Source organism: Narcine bancroftii, chromosome 14 (genome assembly GCF_036971445.1).
Source record: "Narcine bancroftii isolate sNarBan1 chromosome 14, sNarBan1.hap1, whole genome shotgun sequence".
In the NCBI taxonomy this organism is placed as follows: Eukaryota; Metazoa; Chordata; class Chondrichthyes; order Torpediniformes; family Narcinidae; genus Narcine; species Narcine bancroftii.
In genome coordinates this window covers 51381588-51399862 of record NC_091482.1, presented here as the reverse complement: position 1 = coordinate 51399862, position 18275 = coordinate 51381588, and the positions used below count along the sequence as shown (strand labels likewise).

Genomic DNA, 18275 nt, shown 5'->3' with positions numbered 1-18275 from the left:
GTGCCCATGTGGATTTCCTCAGGGTGTTCCAGTTTCCTCTCCACGTCCCAAGGATGTTCAGGTTGTTAGGTTAATTAACCCCTGTAAGTCCTGAGTATATAGGGGTGCGATAGAAACTGGGGGAGTGGATGAGAAAGAAAATTGGGCTAAACGCAAGTCGAGCATAAGTGTTTGATGTGGACCTGGTGAGCCAAATGACTTGTTTCTGTGCCGTATAACTCTATGGCATCCACGAGAAACTTGCAGTCAGAGGACAAATGTGCCAACTTTGCCAGAGCTAAGACCATATGATAAGACCTGCATCACTCCGACATCCCCGCCGTTTACTCACAGAATATTGTCACCTCAAATTCAGCCTGTCTTCTTCCTGACATTGATAAAGGGTTCTACCCTGAAGTGCCGGCATTTCTTTTTCCTCCCATGAATCCTGCTCAGCCTGCTGAGTTCCTCCCGCAGATTGTTTGTTGCTCCAGATTCCAGTGACTATAGTCTCGTGTGTGTCTACCGATCTTAGTATCATTATGGTCCATGACTTTGAGCCTGCATCAAAGTTCCTTAAAGAACATTATCCTAGTCACATCAGTCAGAAAATACCTCAGAATTAGAATCCGGTTTATTGTCATAAATGTATGTCACAAGTACAACCCAACAAAACAGTGTTCTCCGGTCCTCAGTGCAAAACACGTAGACACACAACGAGTCATAACACACATGCAGACAAGCAATACCTACGCAGGACAAGTGTTCACACATGCAAATAAATAAATAATATTGCTTTGGAAATGCAAGCGTCTCAGATGGTCAGTGTGAGCAGTTCCTTTGGTCTTTAGGCATTCTCACTGCCCGTGGGAAGAAGCTGTTCCTCACAGCTCGGTGGTGCCATCTCTGATATAATTTTTTTTTTCCCCTGATGGGAGCAGCTGAAAGATGATGTGCGTAGGGTGGAAGGGGTCCTCAGCGATTTTGTGCTCCCTCTTCAGACAACAATCCTGGAAGATCACATCAATTTGGGGGCGGTGGGGAAGACTGCAGTGATCCTCTCTGCCACTCTTATGGTCCTGTGGGTTGACCTTCGATCCATTTCTTGCAGCCACCGTATCACACTGTAATGTAGCCGGCCAGGACGCTCTTGATCAAGCTCTTGTAGAAGGTTTGTTGTTTTGCCGCAACAGTATTGAACATTACAGGTGCAAAATTGCTATTAATTACAGTTCTGTACATACAACATTTGAAAATAAATAATTCATGCGATAGAAGAGAAAACAGTGAAGTAATGTCGATACCTTCTTCAGAAGTCTGATGGTTCAGAGCAAGAGGCTGTTTTGGTAACATTGGGTGAGCGTCTTCAGGCTTCTTTACATCTTTTTTGATGGTAGCAGTGAGATAAGGGCATGACTGGATTAATAAGGGGACTTGATGAAAGAGGCTGCTTTCTTGAGACATTGCCTCATAAAGATGTCATTGGTGGCTGAAGACTTGCACATAATGGCATTGGCTGAGTTTACAACCTTCTGTGGCCCTTTTTCTGTCCTGGGCATTGGCACCTCCATACCAGACAGCGATGTAACCAGTCAGAATGCTCTCCACGGCACACCTGTAGAAATTTCCAAGTCTTTGATGTCAAATCTCCTAAAACTCCGTATGAAATACCAGCGCTGGTAAGCCTTCTTCATGATTGCGTCGGCATGAGGGCCCTGGGATAGATAGATCTTCAGAGACGTGGACGCCCAGGAATGTGGAACACGTCAAGAACATCTGATGAGTGCAGAGGTCAAGGCCAGAAATGGCGAAAGTTGGCTTAAACAACTGAACATTTTATCTCTTGTAAAATTCATTGGCCAAGATCAGTATATGAGGAGAGTTGCAAACATTTCCAAACCATTTCCTGATGTTCATGTTTCTCTAAAATCTTAATTTTTTTTTGACAATTTCATTTGCAATAGTATTAAGACTTTCAAGCCAAATTGACCTTTAAATACAAAAAGAAGACTTTACATCACAAAGTGTTTCTGCAGTAAATATGTTTTCGGAATTTTCCAAATTGTGATTGATTGCTTAATTATGTTTTATTTCAGTGCCAGGCGTTTGTCGAGTGAATCCAGATTCGGGATTGCAGTCAGATTTCAAAACTGCATTGTGACGCTTCCCTGCTGCCACTGAAGCGCAGGCTAATTTATATATTTTGAGAGATCAGAGCATTAATCCATATAATTTTCCTCCAATTACATTCCAATTAACATGTCCTTTTTTCCACCCAACCAATTCCTAATTTTCCTGAAATAATGGTCTCAGTAGACACGGGGGTTTTCACGGAGCTGTTTGTTATTTTTGCAGCCGTACATTTCCTGCGACCTTGACAATGAAAGTTGAAGAATAATATATTTCAAAAGAATTTGATTGAGTTGCTGAGAAGCAAGTAATGCCTCGTCGTCTGTTGTGCACTTGGCAAAATTTGAAATAAGAGCAACGTGTCGGGGTGTGATCGCGGATGGTAAAAATCGTCTCCTTTTCTACTCACTTTCAGCCTTCCTCGCTGATTGCTATGCAAACCTCGACGAGATTAATGCTCTTAGAATCATTTATGCAGATGCTTTGTAATCAACTGATCTTTATTATTGCAGTCTCCTACAAAGCAGTCGGCAGTTTCAAGTTCAAAAGCACCCATTTTGTTGGTAGTTCATCGGCATGAACAAAAGAGTTAAAAGAATGCTCTCTTATTACTTCTAAATATTTCAATTAATAGCAATAATTAAGTTGGTGTGTGACAAATAAAGTGTCAGGACCATGGTGGCTTGGTCGAAATGGAGTTGCACCAAGCATTCACAGCACTCTTCCTAGTGAAGTATTAGTATAAATCCTATCAAGGAGGCCTTAAGCCCATCTCCAGAGCTCTAAGCTCCAAATTATGGTAAAACTTTTCAGAGTTATCGACTGAGCAAATACAAACACTGAGCATTAGACACCATTACTCCAGGCTGCATTTAACTCTTGTACATTTATAGATCTTCTCTTTGCATGGGGCTGTTCAAAGCAATAAGAAAACAGTACAGGTGGTCCATGACTTGCGTCCATCTGCGCAAATGACCACATTTTTTTAAAGAAAAAATACAAAATATGTGCCGTCTATGTTGTGTTTGACAAACTATAACAGGGATACCAGGCAGGTAAGAGCCAAAATGTGCATACTTACCTCGTTAGCGTCCCCGGGTCCAAAGGCTGGACACGGCCGTCTTAATTCCTGTGCACATGCGCGAGCCCTTGGTTGGCGCATGCATGCTGGGCTCACCTATTAGAGTTCAGTTGGAGTGAAGGGCGCAAGTTCTATATCGTTAGGGTGCTAAACTCTGCACTTCTTAAAGTTAATTTTAAACTAAATCCCTCAACTGGTTCATTTGGTATTGTTGGAGACAGTGGCATAATGTTGACTACATCTGAGCATTTATTTCTCTTTGGCTAGTTGGGCAGTATTGCTCAGATGGGGGTACGTTACTCCGCCTAATCGTGCCCGATGGCCAAGTGACATCATGTCTGTTTAAACTTAGAGAAGATCAGATGCTCAATTTCCGACTTGAATGTAAATTTTCAAACACTGTGGAGGCCCTTTTTGAATTACTTTTATAATGTTTGATTTGTTATGAAGGTAGAAATGTTGACTAATGAGGTAATTTATCTCTCTGATGAGAATTCTGTCTTTTTTTTTGGCCAAACAGCTTCTTTCTTGGTACTGGGTTTGGATTTTCCTCTTTTTGTATAATTAAAATATAATATCAATACAGTATGATTAAAATGTGGGGAACCTTGGATGAAATGATATGATTGAAGTGTCATGTATCTTTTTGAATGATAACATTTATCCGTATGTACTCTGAATTTTTGGATGTGAAATTTCAATATTGAAAAAGAAAAGATTTATTCCTGAAGCCTCTTTTGCGATCCCATTTGCACTTCGGGAAATTATAAAACCAGACTTTATTTATATAAACTTTACTTACGTATATAAAGTACATAATTAAAAACACACAAAAAAATACAAACCCAACCCCTCCAAAAAAGAAAAAAACCCTGTATACCCCCCTCCGCTTACCCGTCTATATATAAAAAAACCCTCTTGCGAGGGGGGAAAAAACGATATATGTTACTTATTCATTGCTGCGGAATGTGCCAAACCTTTACAATTAAAAAAAAAACCCACACAAAACACCAAAAATAGTGACTATTGTGCCCTCCAAACTCATACATCTCAAATATGGAGACCACATCTTCACATAAAATATAACCAGATTTTGAAACCAAACCACAATCTCAGAGCCTGGAGGACCTCACCAGGCCATGCAGCATCCATGGAGAGAAAGGCATAATCAACATTTCAGGTGGGGACTGTAGAGCGCGTCGAAAGAATCAAAGGCTTGTTGATTCAAAGCAAGGCTTTTATTAACTAGAAGACTGGAGCGTATCCCGTGTAGGTCGACCAGTCCAGAATGACCTGGTCTGGCTAGGAGCAACCCTTTAAGACAATCTATACATATACACATTGGTGATAGAATCTGTACTATCACAGGGACTCTTTGTCCCAATAAAAGGTTCATGCCTAAAATGATGACTTACTGTTTCTCTCAATGGATGCTATTTGTCCCACTGAATCCTTCCAACCTCTCATTGTTTCCTCATAGATTCCAGTAACCCCTCAGTTCTCGTGTATCTCACACAATCTAAGGACTGATAGTTTATTTTGAAATTCAACATGAGAGATTAACAGCAGAAGTAATGATATAATTGATGTGCTGAATGACAGGCAGCCTCAAAGCGAAAATATTATTTTATAGATATTGGAAGTCCTCTGTTTATGACAGGGTTCTTTCTGTTCCTGAGAACTGTCCATAATCTGAGCTGATTGTAAATTGCATTTGAACAAAAGAGTGTGTGGGTGAGGATCACATAACACAGCTGTGATGACAGCGTGAGCAGGCGTGGGAAGAGCGGCTGCCAGCCACCCTCACTGACTCAGTGATCATTCTGCTCAATGCTCCCAGCTTGACCCAGCCCTCATTTGCTGCAGCTCTGGAGGAGGGGCAGTGCAGAGGTTGGTGGTGGCGAGGGAGAAGAGGAGACCCTTTGAAATCCCTATTCCCACCCAGAAGATGCCGGTGACCAGAAAATCTATTTCCATCCACCCTGCTCTCTCCCAAATGCCTGTTCACATATTTGGCATTGATATCCTGGGGATGACCTGAAATGCTTGTATAATCACTAACCATATGTTTTAAGTATCTTGATTCAGGTATAGAAAATTACATATGAAGTAAGGTTTCTACTTGCCACCCAGGTTTAAAATTGATATTGAGAATTGGAAACCCTCTGGAATTTGGACCCAGTCCATTGGGTTCATTACACTTCAGAAACTGAGCCATTCTTTCCTCATCTCTGTGTTACTTGGGAGGCTTCTTAAATAACTTAGAGATGCAAGATTCAAATTACAGAAGAGACTTTACTTACTGATGCCTTCCACCATCTCAGGAAACTGTTCACACACTCATAAACATATGCCCCACAGCGATGCTCTACAGTTACCAGAGTGAGAAGGATGTATTCTTACGTGGTTACAAAATAGTTCACATTATCCTAACTATTTAACAGGAACCTCTGTGTATTTCATCTCTTAACCACTCCCCTATTCTTCAGCCACATTGCTTTCTCTTCATTTTTGTCCTTGCAGTGAACTGCTGTCAAGCTCACACTCAAACATTATCCAATTCAATGTTTCTTGTCTTTCAGTCTTTTCTGTTCCATAACCTGCATTTTTGTACATGATTTGTTAGCCAAAAGCATTCAAAGAATTGTCAGTAATGTACTGACAATAACCACAACAGCAGTGCGAGTATAAGACAGCTTTAATAAATTAATATGTACACTAAGAGGTCTTGTCTCTCTGCAAGACAGATCTGGAAGGTTAGACTGTAGCTTTGGACTGCTTTATATACAAGGTCACTGGGATGACCCTTGTTGACCTTGTGGTGTAATTACATATCACCACATTCACCCCCCCCCTTAAAAAATTATTATCCTCACCCCCCCCCCCCCTGTCCTCCTTCCCTTGTTTGTAAGTTCATAAGTCCAAAATTTTTTGTGGCTTCTGTTGCCTTCTGGACCTCCTTGGTAGTGGTATAGTGCGGTCTGCTTTCTTGGTGAAGGTGTGGGAGTGGGAAGTACTGGTTGGTCATGTGGCCGTGTGGGCTGGGGATCCTCTTGTATGGGATTAGGTCCTGCCATCAAATCTAGGGTGGTGATATTTTGAGGGGCGGGCGTGCCTAGGGTCCTGATTTCTGGGGTGGGTGGTATAGTCCTCTGGGGTGACTCGATGGACGACTGTTCTAGTGACTGCTGCTGCGCTCCTTATTGATCCGTAGATATCTGTGTTTCCTCCGCGTTGTTCATACATCCGGCCGGCACGAGATCCCTGGTGGCCACCGAGTCTTCTCTTCCATCTAGGAATGTGATGAAGGCATACTGAGGGTTCGCGTGCCTCAACTCCACTTGATCCACCAGCGGGTCCGCTTTGTGAGGTCTGCAGTGCTTCCGGAGGAGAACAGGTCCCGGTGTCATCATCCATTTAGGCAGCTCTGTGCCCGTCGTGGCTTTTCTTATGAAAGAAAAGATACGTTCATGTGGGGTCATGTTAGTGGCAGTACACAACAAAGGTCAGGGACCGTGTTAGGGAACTAGAGCTGCAGCTCGATGACCTCAGGCTGGTTAGGGAAACAGAGGTAGTCATAGACAGGAGTTACAGCCAGGTGGTCACGCCAGGGCCACGGGAGGATGAAAGGTGGGTAACTGTTAGGAGAGGGACAAAAGAACGTAAGGTGCCAGAGACGAGCCCTGTGAATGTAACCCTCAGCAATAAGTACGCCTCTTTGAGCACTGTTGAGGGGGACATCAAGGTTGGGGGGAGTGACAGTGGCTGTGCCTCCGGCACGAGGTCGGCCCCTGTAGCTCAGAAAGGGAGGGAAAGGAAGAGGAGGGCAATTGTGGTAGGAGACTCCATAGTTAAGAGGACGGATAGGGGATTCTGCGGACGCAGCAAGAAGAACCGGATGGTGGTTTGCCTCCCTGGTGCCAGGGTCCGAGATGTTGCTGCTCGTGTCCCAGATATCCTAAAGTGGGAGGGACAGGAGCCAGAGGTCGTGGTACATGTAGGTACCAATGACATAGGGAGAATTAGAGAAGAGGTCCTAAAAAGTGAGTACAGGCAGTTAGGTAGGGAGTTAAAAAGAAGGACCGCAAAGGGGGTAATCTCTGGATTACTCCCTGTGCCACGTGACAGTGTGAATAGAAATAGGATGAGGTGGAGGATTAACACGTGGCTGAAGGGGTGGAGTAAGGGGCAGGGTTTTAAGTTTCTGGATAACTGGGACCTTTTTTGGGGGAGATGTGACCTGTATAGTAAGGACGGGTTACACTTAAATCCCAGGGGGACCAGAATCCTGGCAGAGGTATTTTCTAGGGCTACTCAGGATCCTTTAAACTAGAATGGTTGGGGGGGAGGGAACAAAATAGTACAGAGCAGTAAGGAGAAGGTTAGAATGAAAACAATGAAAGTTTGTAGTAAGTATTTGAATATGGATGGGCAGGTGATAGAGAAGGGAAATGCTCTGGAAGAAGATGAAGGGCAATTGTCAGGAAAAGTAAATAATGTTGTTCTTAAAGATGAGGGAAAACAGGGATTAAAAAATGGGAAATCCCTGAAATTCATATATTTTAATGCCAGGAGTATTGTAAAAAAGGTGGATGAGCTGAAGGTGTGGATTGATACTTGGAAGTATGATGTGGTAGCGATTAGTGAGACATGGTTGCAGGAGGGATGTGATTGGCAACTGAATATCCCTGGGTTTCGTTGTTTTAGGTGTGATAGAGTCGGAGGGGCAAGAGGAGGTGGGGTTGCATTGCTTGTCAGGGAAAATATTACAGCGGTGCCTAGGAAGGATAGATTAGAGGGCACATCCACGGAGGCTATTTGGGTGGAACTGAGGAGTAGGAAAGGAAAGGTTACACTTGTAGGGGTGTATTATAGACCACCCGGAGGGGACCGAGGCCTAGAGGAGCAAATCTGTAGGGAGATAGTAGATATTTGTGATAAGCACAGGGTTATAATTATGGGAGATTTTAATTTTCCACATATAGATTGGGAAACACATTCTGTGAAAGGAATGGATGGGTTAGAGTTTGTGAAATGTGTGCAAGATAGTTTTTTACAACAATATGTAGAGGTGCCGACCAGAGAAGGAGCAGTGTTAGATCTACTGTTGGCAAATGGGATGGGTCAAGTGACGGAGGTTAGTGTTGGCGAGCACTTCGGGTCCAGTGATCATAATGCCATCAGCTTCAATGTCATTATGGAAAGAGAGAAATCAGGGCCAAGGATTGAGGTTTTTGATTGGGGAAAAGCTAGATTTGAGGAGATGCGAAAGGACTTGCAGGGTGTGCATTGGGACAATTTGTTTTATGGGCAGGATGTAGTAGAGAGATGGAAGTCTTTTAAAGATCAGATTTTGAGAGTGCAAAAGCTTTATGTTCCTGTTAGGTTAAAAGGAGGGGCAAAAGGTTTGAGAGAGCCGTGGTTTTCAAGGAATATTGGAAACTTGGTTCGAAGAAAAAGGGAGGCGTACATTAGATATAAGAAGCATGGAGTTAAGGAGATGTTTGAAAGATACATTGAATGTAAGAGGAATCTTAAGAGAGGAATTAGGAAAGCTAAAAGAAGGTACGAGAAAACTATGGCAAGCAGGGTGAAAACAAATCCAAAAGAGTTCTACAAATATGTTAATGGTAAGAGGAAAGCTAGAGACAAAATTGGTCCCTTAGAAAATCAGAGTGGAAAACTGTGTGTGGAACCTAGAGAAATGGGGGAGATATTGAACAGTTTCTTTTCTTCGGTATTCACTAAGGAGAAGGATATTGGGAGATGTGGGATAAAAAAAGCAAATTGGGTAAATATGGGGAATATAGAGATTACAAAAGGTGTAGTTTTAAGGCTTTTGAAGAATATAAAGGTGGATAAGTCTCCAGGACCAGACGGGATCTTCCCCAGGACATTGAGAGAAGTGAAGGAGGAAATAGCAGAGGCTCTGGCGGTAATTTTTCGAATGTCATTAGATATGGGGATGGTGCCGGAGGATTGGCGCATTGCGCATGTGGTTCCGTTATTTAAAAAGGGTTCAAGGAGGAAGCCTGGCAACTATCGGCCTGTAAGTTTGACGTCTGTGGTAGGTAAATTAATGGAGAAAATTCTTAGAGATAGTACTTATAAACATCTGGATAGACAGGGTCTGATCAGGAGTACTCAACATGGATTTGTGGGAGGAAGGTCATGTTTGACCAATCTGATAGAATTTTTTGAAGAGGTGACTAGGAATGTGGATGAGGGTAGCGCAGTGGATGTTGTCTATATGGACTTCAGTAAGGCCTTCGATAAGGTACCACATGGAAGGTTAGTTAGGAAGGTGCAGTCTTGAGGTATAAATTTTAAGATAGTCAAATGGATTGAACATTGGCTGAAAGGGAGAGGCCAGAGAGTGGTAGTGGATAATTGTCTGTCAGGTTGGAGGCCGGTGACCAGTGGTGTGCCTCAAGGATCTGTATTGGGCCCATTGTTGTTCGTTATATACATTAATGATCTAGATGATGGGGTGGTGAATTGGATTAGTAAATATGCAGACGATACTAAGATAGGTGGAATAGTGGATAATGAAGAAGGTTTTCTAGGATTGCAGAGGGATTTGGGCTGCTTAGAAAAGTGGGCTGAAAAATGGCAGATGGAATTTAATGCTGATAAGTGTGAGGTGCTTCATTTTGGTAAGAAGAATCAGAATAGGACATATGTGGTAAATGGGAGAGCATTGAGGAATACAGAAGAGCAGAAAGATTTAGGAGTGACGGTACATCGTTCCCTGAAGGTAGAAACTCACGTGAATAGGGTGGTGAAGAAGGCTTTTAGTATGCTGGCCTTTATCAATCATTGCATGGAATATAGGAGTTGGGAGGTGATGTTGAGATTGTATAAGACGTTGGTGCGGCCTAATTTGGAGTTCTGTGTGCAGTTCTGGTCGCCTAATTATAGGAAGGATATAAACAGAGTGGAGAGAGTGCAGAGAAGGTTTACCAGAATGTTGCCTGGGTTTAAGCATCTGGAGTATGGGGAGAGATTGGACAGATTGGGTCTTTATTCTTTGGAGCGTAGAAGGTTGAGAGGGGATTTGATAGAAGTATTTAAGATTATGAAAGGGATAGACAGAGTGGATGTGGATAGACTATTTCCGTTAAGAGGAGGAAAGATTAAAACAAGAGGACATGAGTTAAGAATTAAGGGGCAGAGGTTTAGAGGTAACATGAGGGGGAACTTCTTTACTCAGAGAGTGGTAGCTGTGTGGAATGATCTTCCGGGAGAAATAGTGGCGGCGGAGTCAATTGTATTATTTAAGAAAAGGTTGGACAGGTATATGGATGAGAGGAAGATGGAGGGTTATGGGCATTGTGCAGGGAGGTGGGATTAGAAAGGGGTGTTTGGTTCGGTGCGGACTAGAAGGGCCTAATGGCCTGTTTCCGTGCTGTAATTGTTATTATTATTAATATATAGAGTGTAGGGCTTCTGGTGCTCACTCGGGCATGTGGAGAGGACAAGGTGGTTGACTAACCCCTGGTCAATAAAACTTTCAGTGCTTCCACTATCTATTAAGTAACTTACCCTCACATTAATTTTGATGCACACAGTGGCATCAGATACATTGTGTGGACTCGCCTGATTTGTATGTAGGGAAGCAAGTCTGGTGTGTCCTTTGTGTCCTTCCATCCGATAGTACTCAGCGTCATATTCATCTCCTGAAGACTGTGAGCTCCACTTTGTAGCATTTCTCCAAGATGGCTGGCTGCACATGGCATTCTTCTTCTGTTTGTCTGTGGAGGAAGAAGAGCTTTCCCGCCTCTCATTAGCATGAGAATGAGCCTTGGCTGTGGCCTTGGGGCTTCTACAGACTTTTGCATAATGCCCACGTTTTCCACAGTTGGAACAGACATTTTCTCTGGCACGGCAGAGGGCTCTAGGGTGCTTTCTTTGCCCACAGAAAAAGCACTTGGGACTCTCCAGGTGTGCTCCTGTTAATTCCTGTGAGGCAGCATACTTTTCGTGGGGCTAGAGAGTCAGTCCAGCAGTGTGATGTTTGTCCAAGCCCCAGGGTCCTGTGAGTTCTCCAATTCTTTCATGGTGTTTTCTAAAGCTTCTGCAATAGTCTCTGCCTCAGCTAGCCCCACCATACCTTTCTCCAGCAATCGATGTCTCATCTCAGTGGACCATATCCCCGCAACAATTCTGTCCCTAATAAGGTCCTCCGCATACTCCTGAGCTGATACTGCTTTAAAGATGCAGCCTCTCGCCAGGTCTTTTAGAGAGTCTGGCAGACTCCCCTACTTGTGACCTGGTCGTGAGTCTGTACCGGGAGTGGAGTTCGCTATGCCCCTTACTGTAATTGCCTCTGTAAAGTGCTCATTGCCTCTTGGTAGGACCTGGCATCCTGTATAAGGGAGTAAGGGTCGTCTCCCATCTGGGCTAACAGCAGCATTAATAGCTCTTTATCCAATGCCTCAGCACCCTCCATGTAATTCAGAAAGCATCCATGCCAGCATCCGAAGTGTGTGCTGCCTCCAGGATTTCTGGGGTCGAGCTCCAGCCTGTCTGTTCGCAGCACGTGGCTAAGCCGCAGTCTCTGGTCTCTTAGGTAATGTGGGGGAACCCGGGGGTCATTCCCAGTCTCCATGTAGTCTCTGGGTCTAGGTGTAGTAAGGGCGGAACCCAGGTGTACTGGGAGCTGCCTGTGATGTCCTGGACTATGTTCACTACCTTTTGCAGGACTTTAAGCTCAGGGGTATTGATGTCTCCATTGCACACCGTGGTGCAGCCGGTCAGCACACTTTCCACCATACCTCTGTCGAAATTCGACAGGGTTTCTGGTGTCACACCAAACCACCACAAATTCTTGAAGGAGCAGTGGCGCTGGTGTGCTTTCTTCACGATGCCATTGGTGTGCTGGATCCAGAAAGATCTTTTGCGATAGTGACTCCCAAGGACTTAAATTTGCTCATCCTCTCCACCTCTGACCCCCCCCAATGATCACTGGATTGTATACCTCTGGCATTCCTTTCCTGAAGTCAATAATCAGCTCCATCGTTTTGGCAACATTGAGTGCAAGGTTGTTGTTGGTGCACCATTCAGCCATGTTTTCAATCTCCATCCTATATGCTGATTCATCCCCTTCCTTTTTACACTATAGTATTGACAGCAAATTTGCAGGTGGCATTATTGTTGTACCGAGTAACACAGCCATAGGTGTAAAGAGAGAAGAGCAGGGGGATTTGAACACAGCCCTGCGGGGCTCCAACACTCATGGAGATTGTGGAGGAGAAGTCCTTCCCAATGTTCGCTGATTGTGGTCTGGAGGTGTCTTTGTCTCCCATGATTGCTGTGGTCCCTCTGAGCTTTGTGCATTAATTACAATCACAGCCTCTGCAGACTTTGTTGTTTCACTCCTATCAAGTTATATTTGCTGAAATTAAATAAGGTACGTGTTGAAAATTCAAAGCAAAAACACAACATGCTTGAGAAATGTGCAGCAAACCAAACTACCCGTGTTTGCATCATAGCAGTCCCTCTCAGTAGTTATTGGCCTGATGAAATTGCTCTCCTTCTCCACCGAAGCTTCCTGCTTTGCTGTGCATTTTTAGCATGTTTTTTTTTCACCTTTTCACCATGAATTTTTACTGCACAACCTTGAATAGAAAGCTACAGCTTGGGTGCCACTTCAGTAGATTACCTACTAAACTTTACAATTGCTTTAACGATGCGATCAATTACTCTAAAATAGAGCTGATCGGAAGCCCCGAGGTTACTTGCTGTTCATGTAATGATTTGGTTTAGTGTAGCTGTAGAAAATCGACAATTTAAAATAATAAATGGTGTGAAATTCCCCTTGTCGTCTGAAGTGTTCCACTTGGAATGATCTGTGATTTACTTGTCCTTTTAGTTTGGTCTAATTACTGTACAATTTTAATTTATTTCTTCCTCTTTGTGATTGCACCTGGTGTAATTTATGAAATATCTTTTGTAAATGATCTTCTGGTAGATTATATTTTTGAAATTCTATCAAGCAATCTGTGATATTTATTGACAACACTCAAGTTACTTCCTTTGATGTCTTCCCCGAGTGTTTAAATCTGACCACGTCGGATTCATGTCGTCAGACAGCATTCATTTTCTGTATCAAATAACTAGCTTTTAGATTTGTGCGGTTCCATTTCTAAAATCCAAACCAGGATCTATTTCAGCAGTTTATCTCCTTTCACGTTTGAGCCCAAGATGAGGGCCAAATGATTGGGAGTGACATCAACAAGGTGAAGGTTCTGTGATTTTATTTTACGTGAAACTACCTCAATCTAAGCTTGCATCAAGCAACGTGAGTTGAACAAATATAATTTTGCTCTTTACTTTCTTTTTATTTCATACAAATTCCATGTGAGTCAATTTTATTTTATATCTAAAATCTTTGAATAATGATTGTGAATTCTGTAAGGGCAAACATATATTCTGAGCCTAAATGGCCAGAACACAGAGGTTGCCTGCACTAATGATCAAAACATCAAAATTTAATTTACAAAAAACTTTTCAATGCATTTTTTTTTTAAATACAAGGAATAACCTGGTTCCTAGATTACAGTTTACTTTCTTCTGTTGTCTGTTCCAAACTGCAGTCCCGAGAGGCCAACTGCTTCATTCTTCCTGTGGGGCCATTTCTGGTGATTCCTGTTTTATTCCTCTGGTTAAGAAAAGAAATAATCATTAATTCAGTGCATAAACTGTGTGTGCTTCACCAACTTGCGTCGTTTAAAGAAACTGCTTGCAAGAACTTGCAAGGTACCTTTGTGTCTGGGCACCTGCGTCATTGTACTGTGGACTGTGTTAAGTCCTTGCTCACATCCATGGATTTTGCCCACCATACTTTCATTGATAAATGACAACTGCCTGTAACTGTCAGGCTGTGTACTTTTCTGTCTCAACCCTCACATACCCCATGCAGTGCCAGCGCTGACAGGAGGTTGAGATTATAATACTGACAAAATGTTTAAAGATCGTGCATGCACAATATTTAGCAGAAATAATTGAAATTGACAGAATATTTGATTTAAAAATGATTAAATTTAGCTAACTATAGCAATTGACCTAATTCCCATGGGGGGGGGGGGGGGAAGATAGGGGATAAGAGTTGGAGGTAGGTTAATGGGATACGCAAATGGCACACCAATCTATGTGGTTAATTTGAAAAATAATAGAACGCAATTTTTTTTGATGTTGAACAGTTTTTTTTTGGATAAATACCTTGTGATAGTACACAAGATATTGTGTATATGTACAGATGGTAGTGTAGGATGACTGTGATTGGCTGAGAGTGTAGCCACGCTTACTGGCAGGTCTTAAAGGATTGTTCCTAGTCAGACCAGGTCATTCTGGACTGGTCGACCTACTTGTGCCATGCTCCAGTCTTTTAGTTAATAAAAGCCTTGGTTTGGATCAACAAGTCTTTGCTTCTTTCATACTATATAGCTTTTTGTCAGTTTTAGTTTAATCTTTGTCTTTTCTGACAAATAGAGTTTCCTTAGTTGTTTTTATTCACTTCCAGGAATCTCCTGGCAACTGCCTCTCAAAATTCAATTCAAATCCCTCCTTGGTCCTTGCATTGTATCTTTGTATCTGGCTTCAATCTAACCACCCTCCAAAATCTCCGAATGATTTAAATTCTGATCAGTTCTGCGTTCTGATTTTATTTCACTGAGATCCATATTTTCTCGACACCAAAGTCATGTGTCCCCTCTCTAAAGCGCTCCACTTGTTTGCCGCTGCAATGTGTAATTCAGTGGTTCTCAACCTTTTTCCTTCCACTCACATACCACTTTAAGTAATCCCTATGCAATAGGTACTCTGTGATTGTTAAGGTGGTATGTGGGTGGAAAGAAAAAGTTTGAAAACCAGTTTTAATCGTTCCTAATTCTCTCGTTATGTGCACAGTTTCAGAACTCCAAAGGAATGGGCCAAGGACAATTCTTCTCAAGCAAAGTATTACGGTAACAATTGGGTCTAGAGCAGTGACTTTCAACCTTCCCTTCCCACTCACATCCCACCTTAAGCAATCCCTTACTAATCACAGAGCACTGATGGCATAGGGATTACTTAAAGTGGGATGTGAGTGGAAAGAAAAAGGATGAGAATCACTGGTGTAATTCATTTCTATTGATGTAATTTTAAACCATATTGGTGAATATGCAACGGGCTATTCCCCTTTACGACCTCCTGCAGGATTATATAACATTCAATTAATCATCTCAAATTAATGGTGACAAAATTAAAGAAGGGCAGTGTTTCCTTGGAACGCAAATGGCACACCAGTCTAGGTTATGTGTTCAGGCCTCCAAAATAACCTTGGAGCCCGTTACTTGGAGGTTAGACATTCCCACTGTGCCACAGATGACAATGCAGGAGATGGATAAAAGATGCACCAATTTTTCAGTGTGGTTTGGACTAGGGCAGTAGTTCACAGCCTTTCTTGGTGCGAGGCCCACCTAGCTTCTGGCCTAACATCTAATGGCCCACTAAGTGGCAATGACTGAGCAATATTTTCAAGTCAAATAAAGCTCTGTCAGAAACAAGTATTGATCTAATTTAACATTTTGTAAACATTTTTAAAGACCCACATGGAAACATGCCACGGTCCACTGGTTGAGTACCACTAGAGTGCTTTGTTCACAGGTTGACTCATTGGCCTCAACTGGTGGATTCGACACAATCTGTAGCCTTCAGCAGAATAAGGACCAGTAATAAATCATAATTTAGGCTTGAAACCATTAAAGATGAAACTGATGATCATTATTGACCTCCAAAAAAAATGTTTTTATTCAATTTTGGAAAACCACTGGGCAGTGGCATAACTGATAGCATGTTAATATGATCGTTCAGGGGTCAATGACATTTTAGAAAACATTTTTTTAAGATAAGTTCAAGACACTCTATTTTCCTTGACTATGACAACAGACCACCAAATAGTTAAAACAAGCAAGGACACTGTTCCTCCTGTCAAGTTCACACGGTGTAATTCAGCTTGACCCAGCCCTGTAAGTACTTTCCTTTTAGAAGCATAGCTTAATTCCTTCAGAATGCTATTGAATCTATCGCCTCCACTTCCTCTCATCTTGCATTCTAATCCCGAACCATTTGCTGCATTTAAAAGTCCTTGAGTCCTTTTCTGTTCTTTTGCCAATCACCTTTGTGCCATGTCCCCAACAACCTGACCTCTTCATTGATGGGAAAACTTTCTCACTGTCTTTGACAGTCGCCTTTGTGGTTTTAAATACATCGACCAGGTTTCCTTTAACTGCCTGATTTCCAAGGAGAACAACCCCAGTTTCTCTATCCTGGCCCCTCATCAAATCTTTTCTGCTTTCATGTTTTGTTTGGAAGTGCAGTACGGATCTGTAATTCTCATTGTGGCTGAATCATTATTTTAAAAAATGTTCAACATTACCTTCCAGCTCTAATACATTGTGCTTCTATTTAAAATTCAGGGGACTGGATGATGTATTCAAAAGGGAGTTGAATTTGTCCCTATTGGCTAAAGGGGTTGAGGGATATGGATACAAAGCAGAAACGTAACATATATTTAAATTTTTAAAATTTAGACATAGAGCACAGTAACAGGCCATTTCAGCCTCCTAGTCTGTGCCATCTAATTTACACCCCATTAACCTACAACCCCCGGTTCAATTTTTGAATGGTGGGAGGAAACCGGAGACCCCGGAGAAACCCCACGCAGACACAGAGGGAACGTACAAACTCCTTACAGACAGCGCGGGGCTCGAATCCCGGTCCTGTCCCGATCACTGGCACTGTAAAGGCATTGCGCTAATCAACTCCCCAACCATGCTGCCCTCAGACATTTAGACAGGTACATGGATAGGAAAGATTGGGCTAAATGCAGGCAAATGGGACTAGCATGGACATTTTGGGCTGAAGGACCCATTTTTGTGATGAAATCCATGAATAGAGCCATGAAGATGGACAAATTCCTATTCCTTCTATTTTCTATCCTTAACCACTTTTCCAACCTACCCTGCCCTTCGATCACTCTAATCCTCCTTGGAATTGTGCCCTCTAGTTAATATTTGCATCTTCTCATTCTTTCTCCCAAAATGCGCTTTACACTTGCGAGCTTTACATTTCCCTTGCTATCGACTGTTATCTTCTGCCAGCTAATGTGCACCCTCTTGAAGCATTTTACAAATCTTCCCATCGTTCACCAGATCTCCAGTTTTTAGTGTCATCTGCAAATTTGGAAATGATGCCCCATTCATTAAAGTCCATGTTAAGAAAGACAGTTGTACTAGTTTAATCATGGGGGGCGGGAGGGGTTAGTGTACAATATGATTCCAGCAAGTTTGGTAAACAGCCTTTCAGTACTTTTTATTTTTGCAATTGCAGATCCTTTTGTTCCCTGACCTTTGACCTTAATGACATCTATTACATGTCATATGTATGGATCACCAAAGATATTTGAATGGTAAGGTGCCAACAATTACATTTCCCTGAAAGTCGCTCTTTGTACTAAATCAATAAAACTCTTATCAAATTCGTTGGACAAACTTTGCAATCAGAATTGCAGTTAGAATCAGATAAAATAAAAGATCCTGTGACTTTTAGGGCTGGCAGTAACGAGAGAAATAGAAACAAGACCAGTTTCCAACTCGAACAGTTACCATCCCGGGTGTGTGAGCTTCAGTGAAGTTCTGTTTGATCACAGGGTGAAGTGGAACTGTAGGAACCTCCCTCAGTGGGGCCTGGGGGTGCTGCAATAGGTGTCTTCTGGATTGTGTCAACTGCAGGTGGGAAGCCATTACATTTTATCTAGTGTGAGTGCATTTTTTGCCTAATTTGAAAAAGATAAACATGCATGCAAGATAATATTAACCGATTTTACATACATAATTAGTCAAAACAAATGAAATGTCATCTTGTTAAACAGGAAAGACTGTCAGAAAAATTCCAAATAGGGATTTGAGCTGGAGAAGCTCAACAGTTCACACACTATCCATAGGAAGCATTTTAGGCATCAGTCCTTTGTCAAGGTATGAGCTATTTTTCAATTTGGTTGGGGTTTGTGCAGAGAGGATTTTTGAATTTGGGCAGTAAATGA

At 42.4% G+C, this 18275-nt stretch overlaps 1 protein-coding gene across 9 annotated transcripts in view; it reads left to right on the top strand.

Annotated features, from left to right (window-relative positions):
* The window catches only part of sh3gl3a (SH3-domain GRB2-like 3a), a 124880-nt gene that overhangs the window by 21984 nt on the left and 84621 nt on the right, over nucleotides 1-18275 (top strand). For 4 of the 9 annotated variants that reach the window (XM_069911188.1, XM_069911179.1, XM_069911177.1 and 1 more), the window contains exon 3: nucleotides 15101-15156. The exons of 3 other annotated variants lie outside the window; for them this stretch is intronic. In XM_069911188.1, the coding sequence (XP_069767289.1) occupies nucleotides 15101-15156 (56 nt within the window). Of the gene's footprint in view, nucleotides 1-15100; nucleotides 15157-17563; nucleotides 17643-18275 lie in introns of all 9 variants that reach the window. 2 more of the 9 variants (XM_069911181.1, XM_069911182.1) reach the window with 1 other exon arrangement.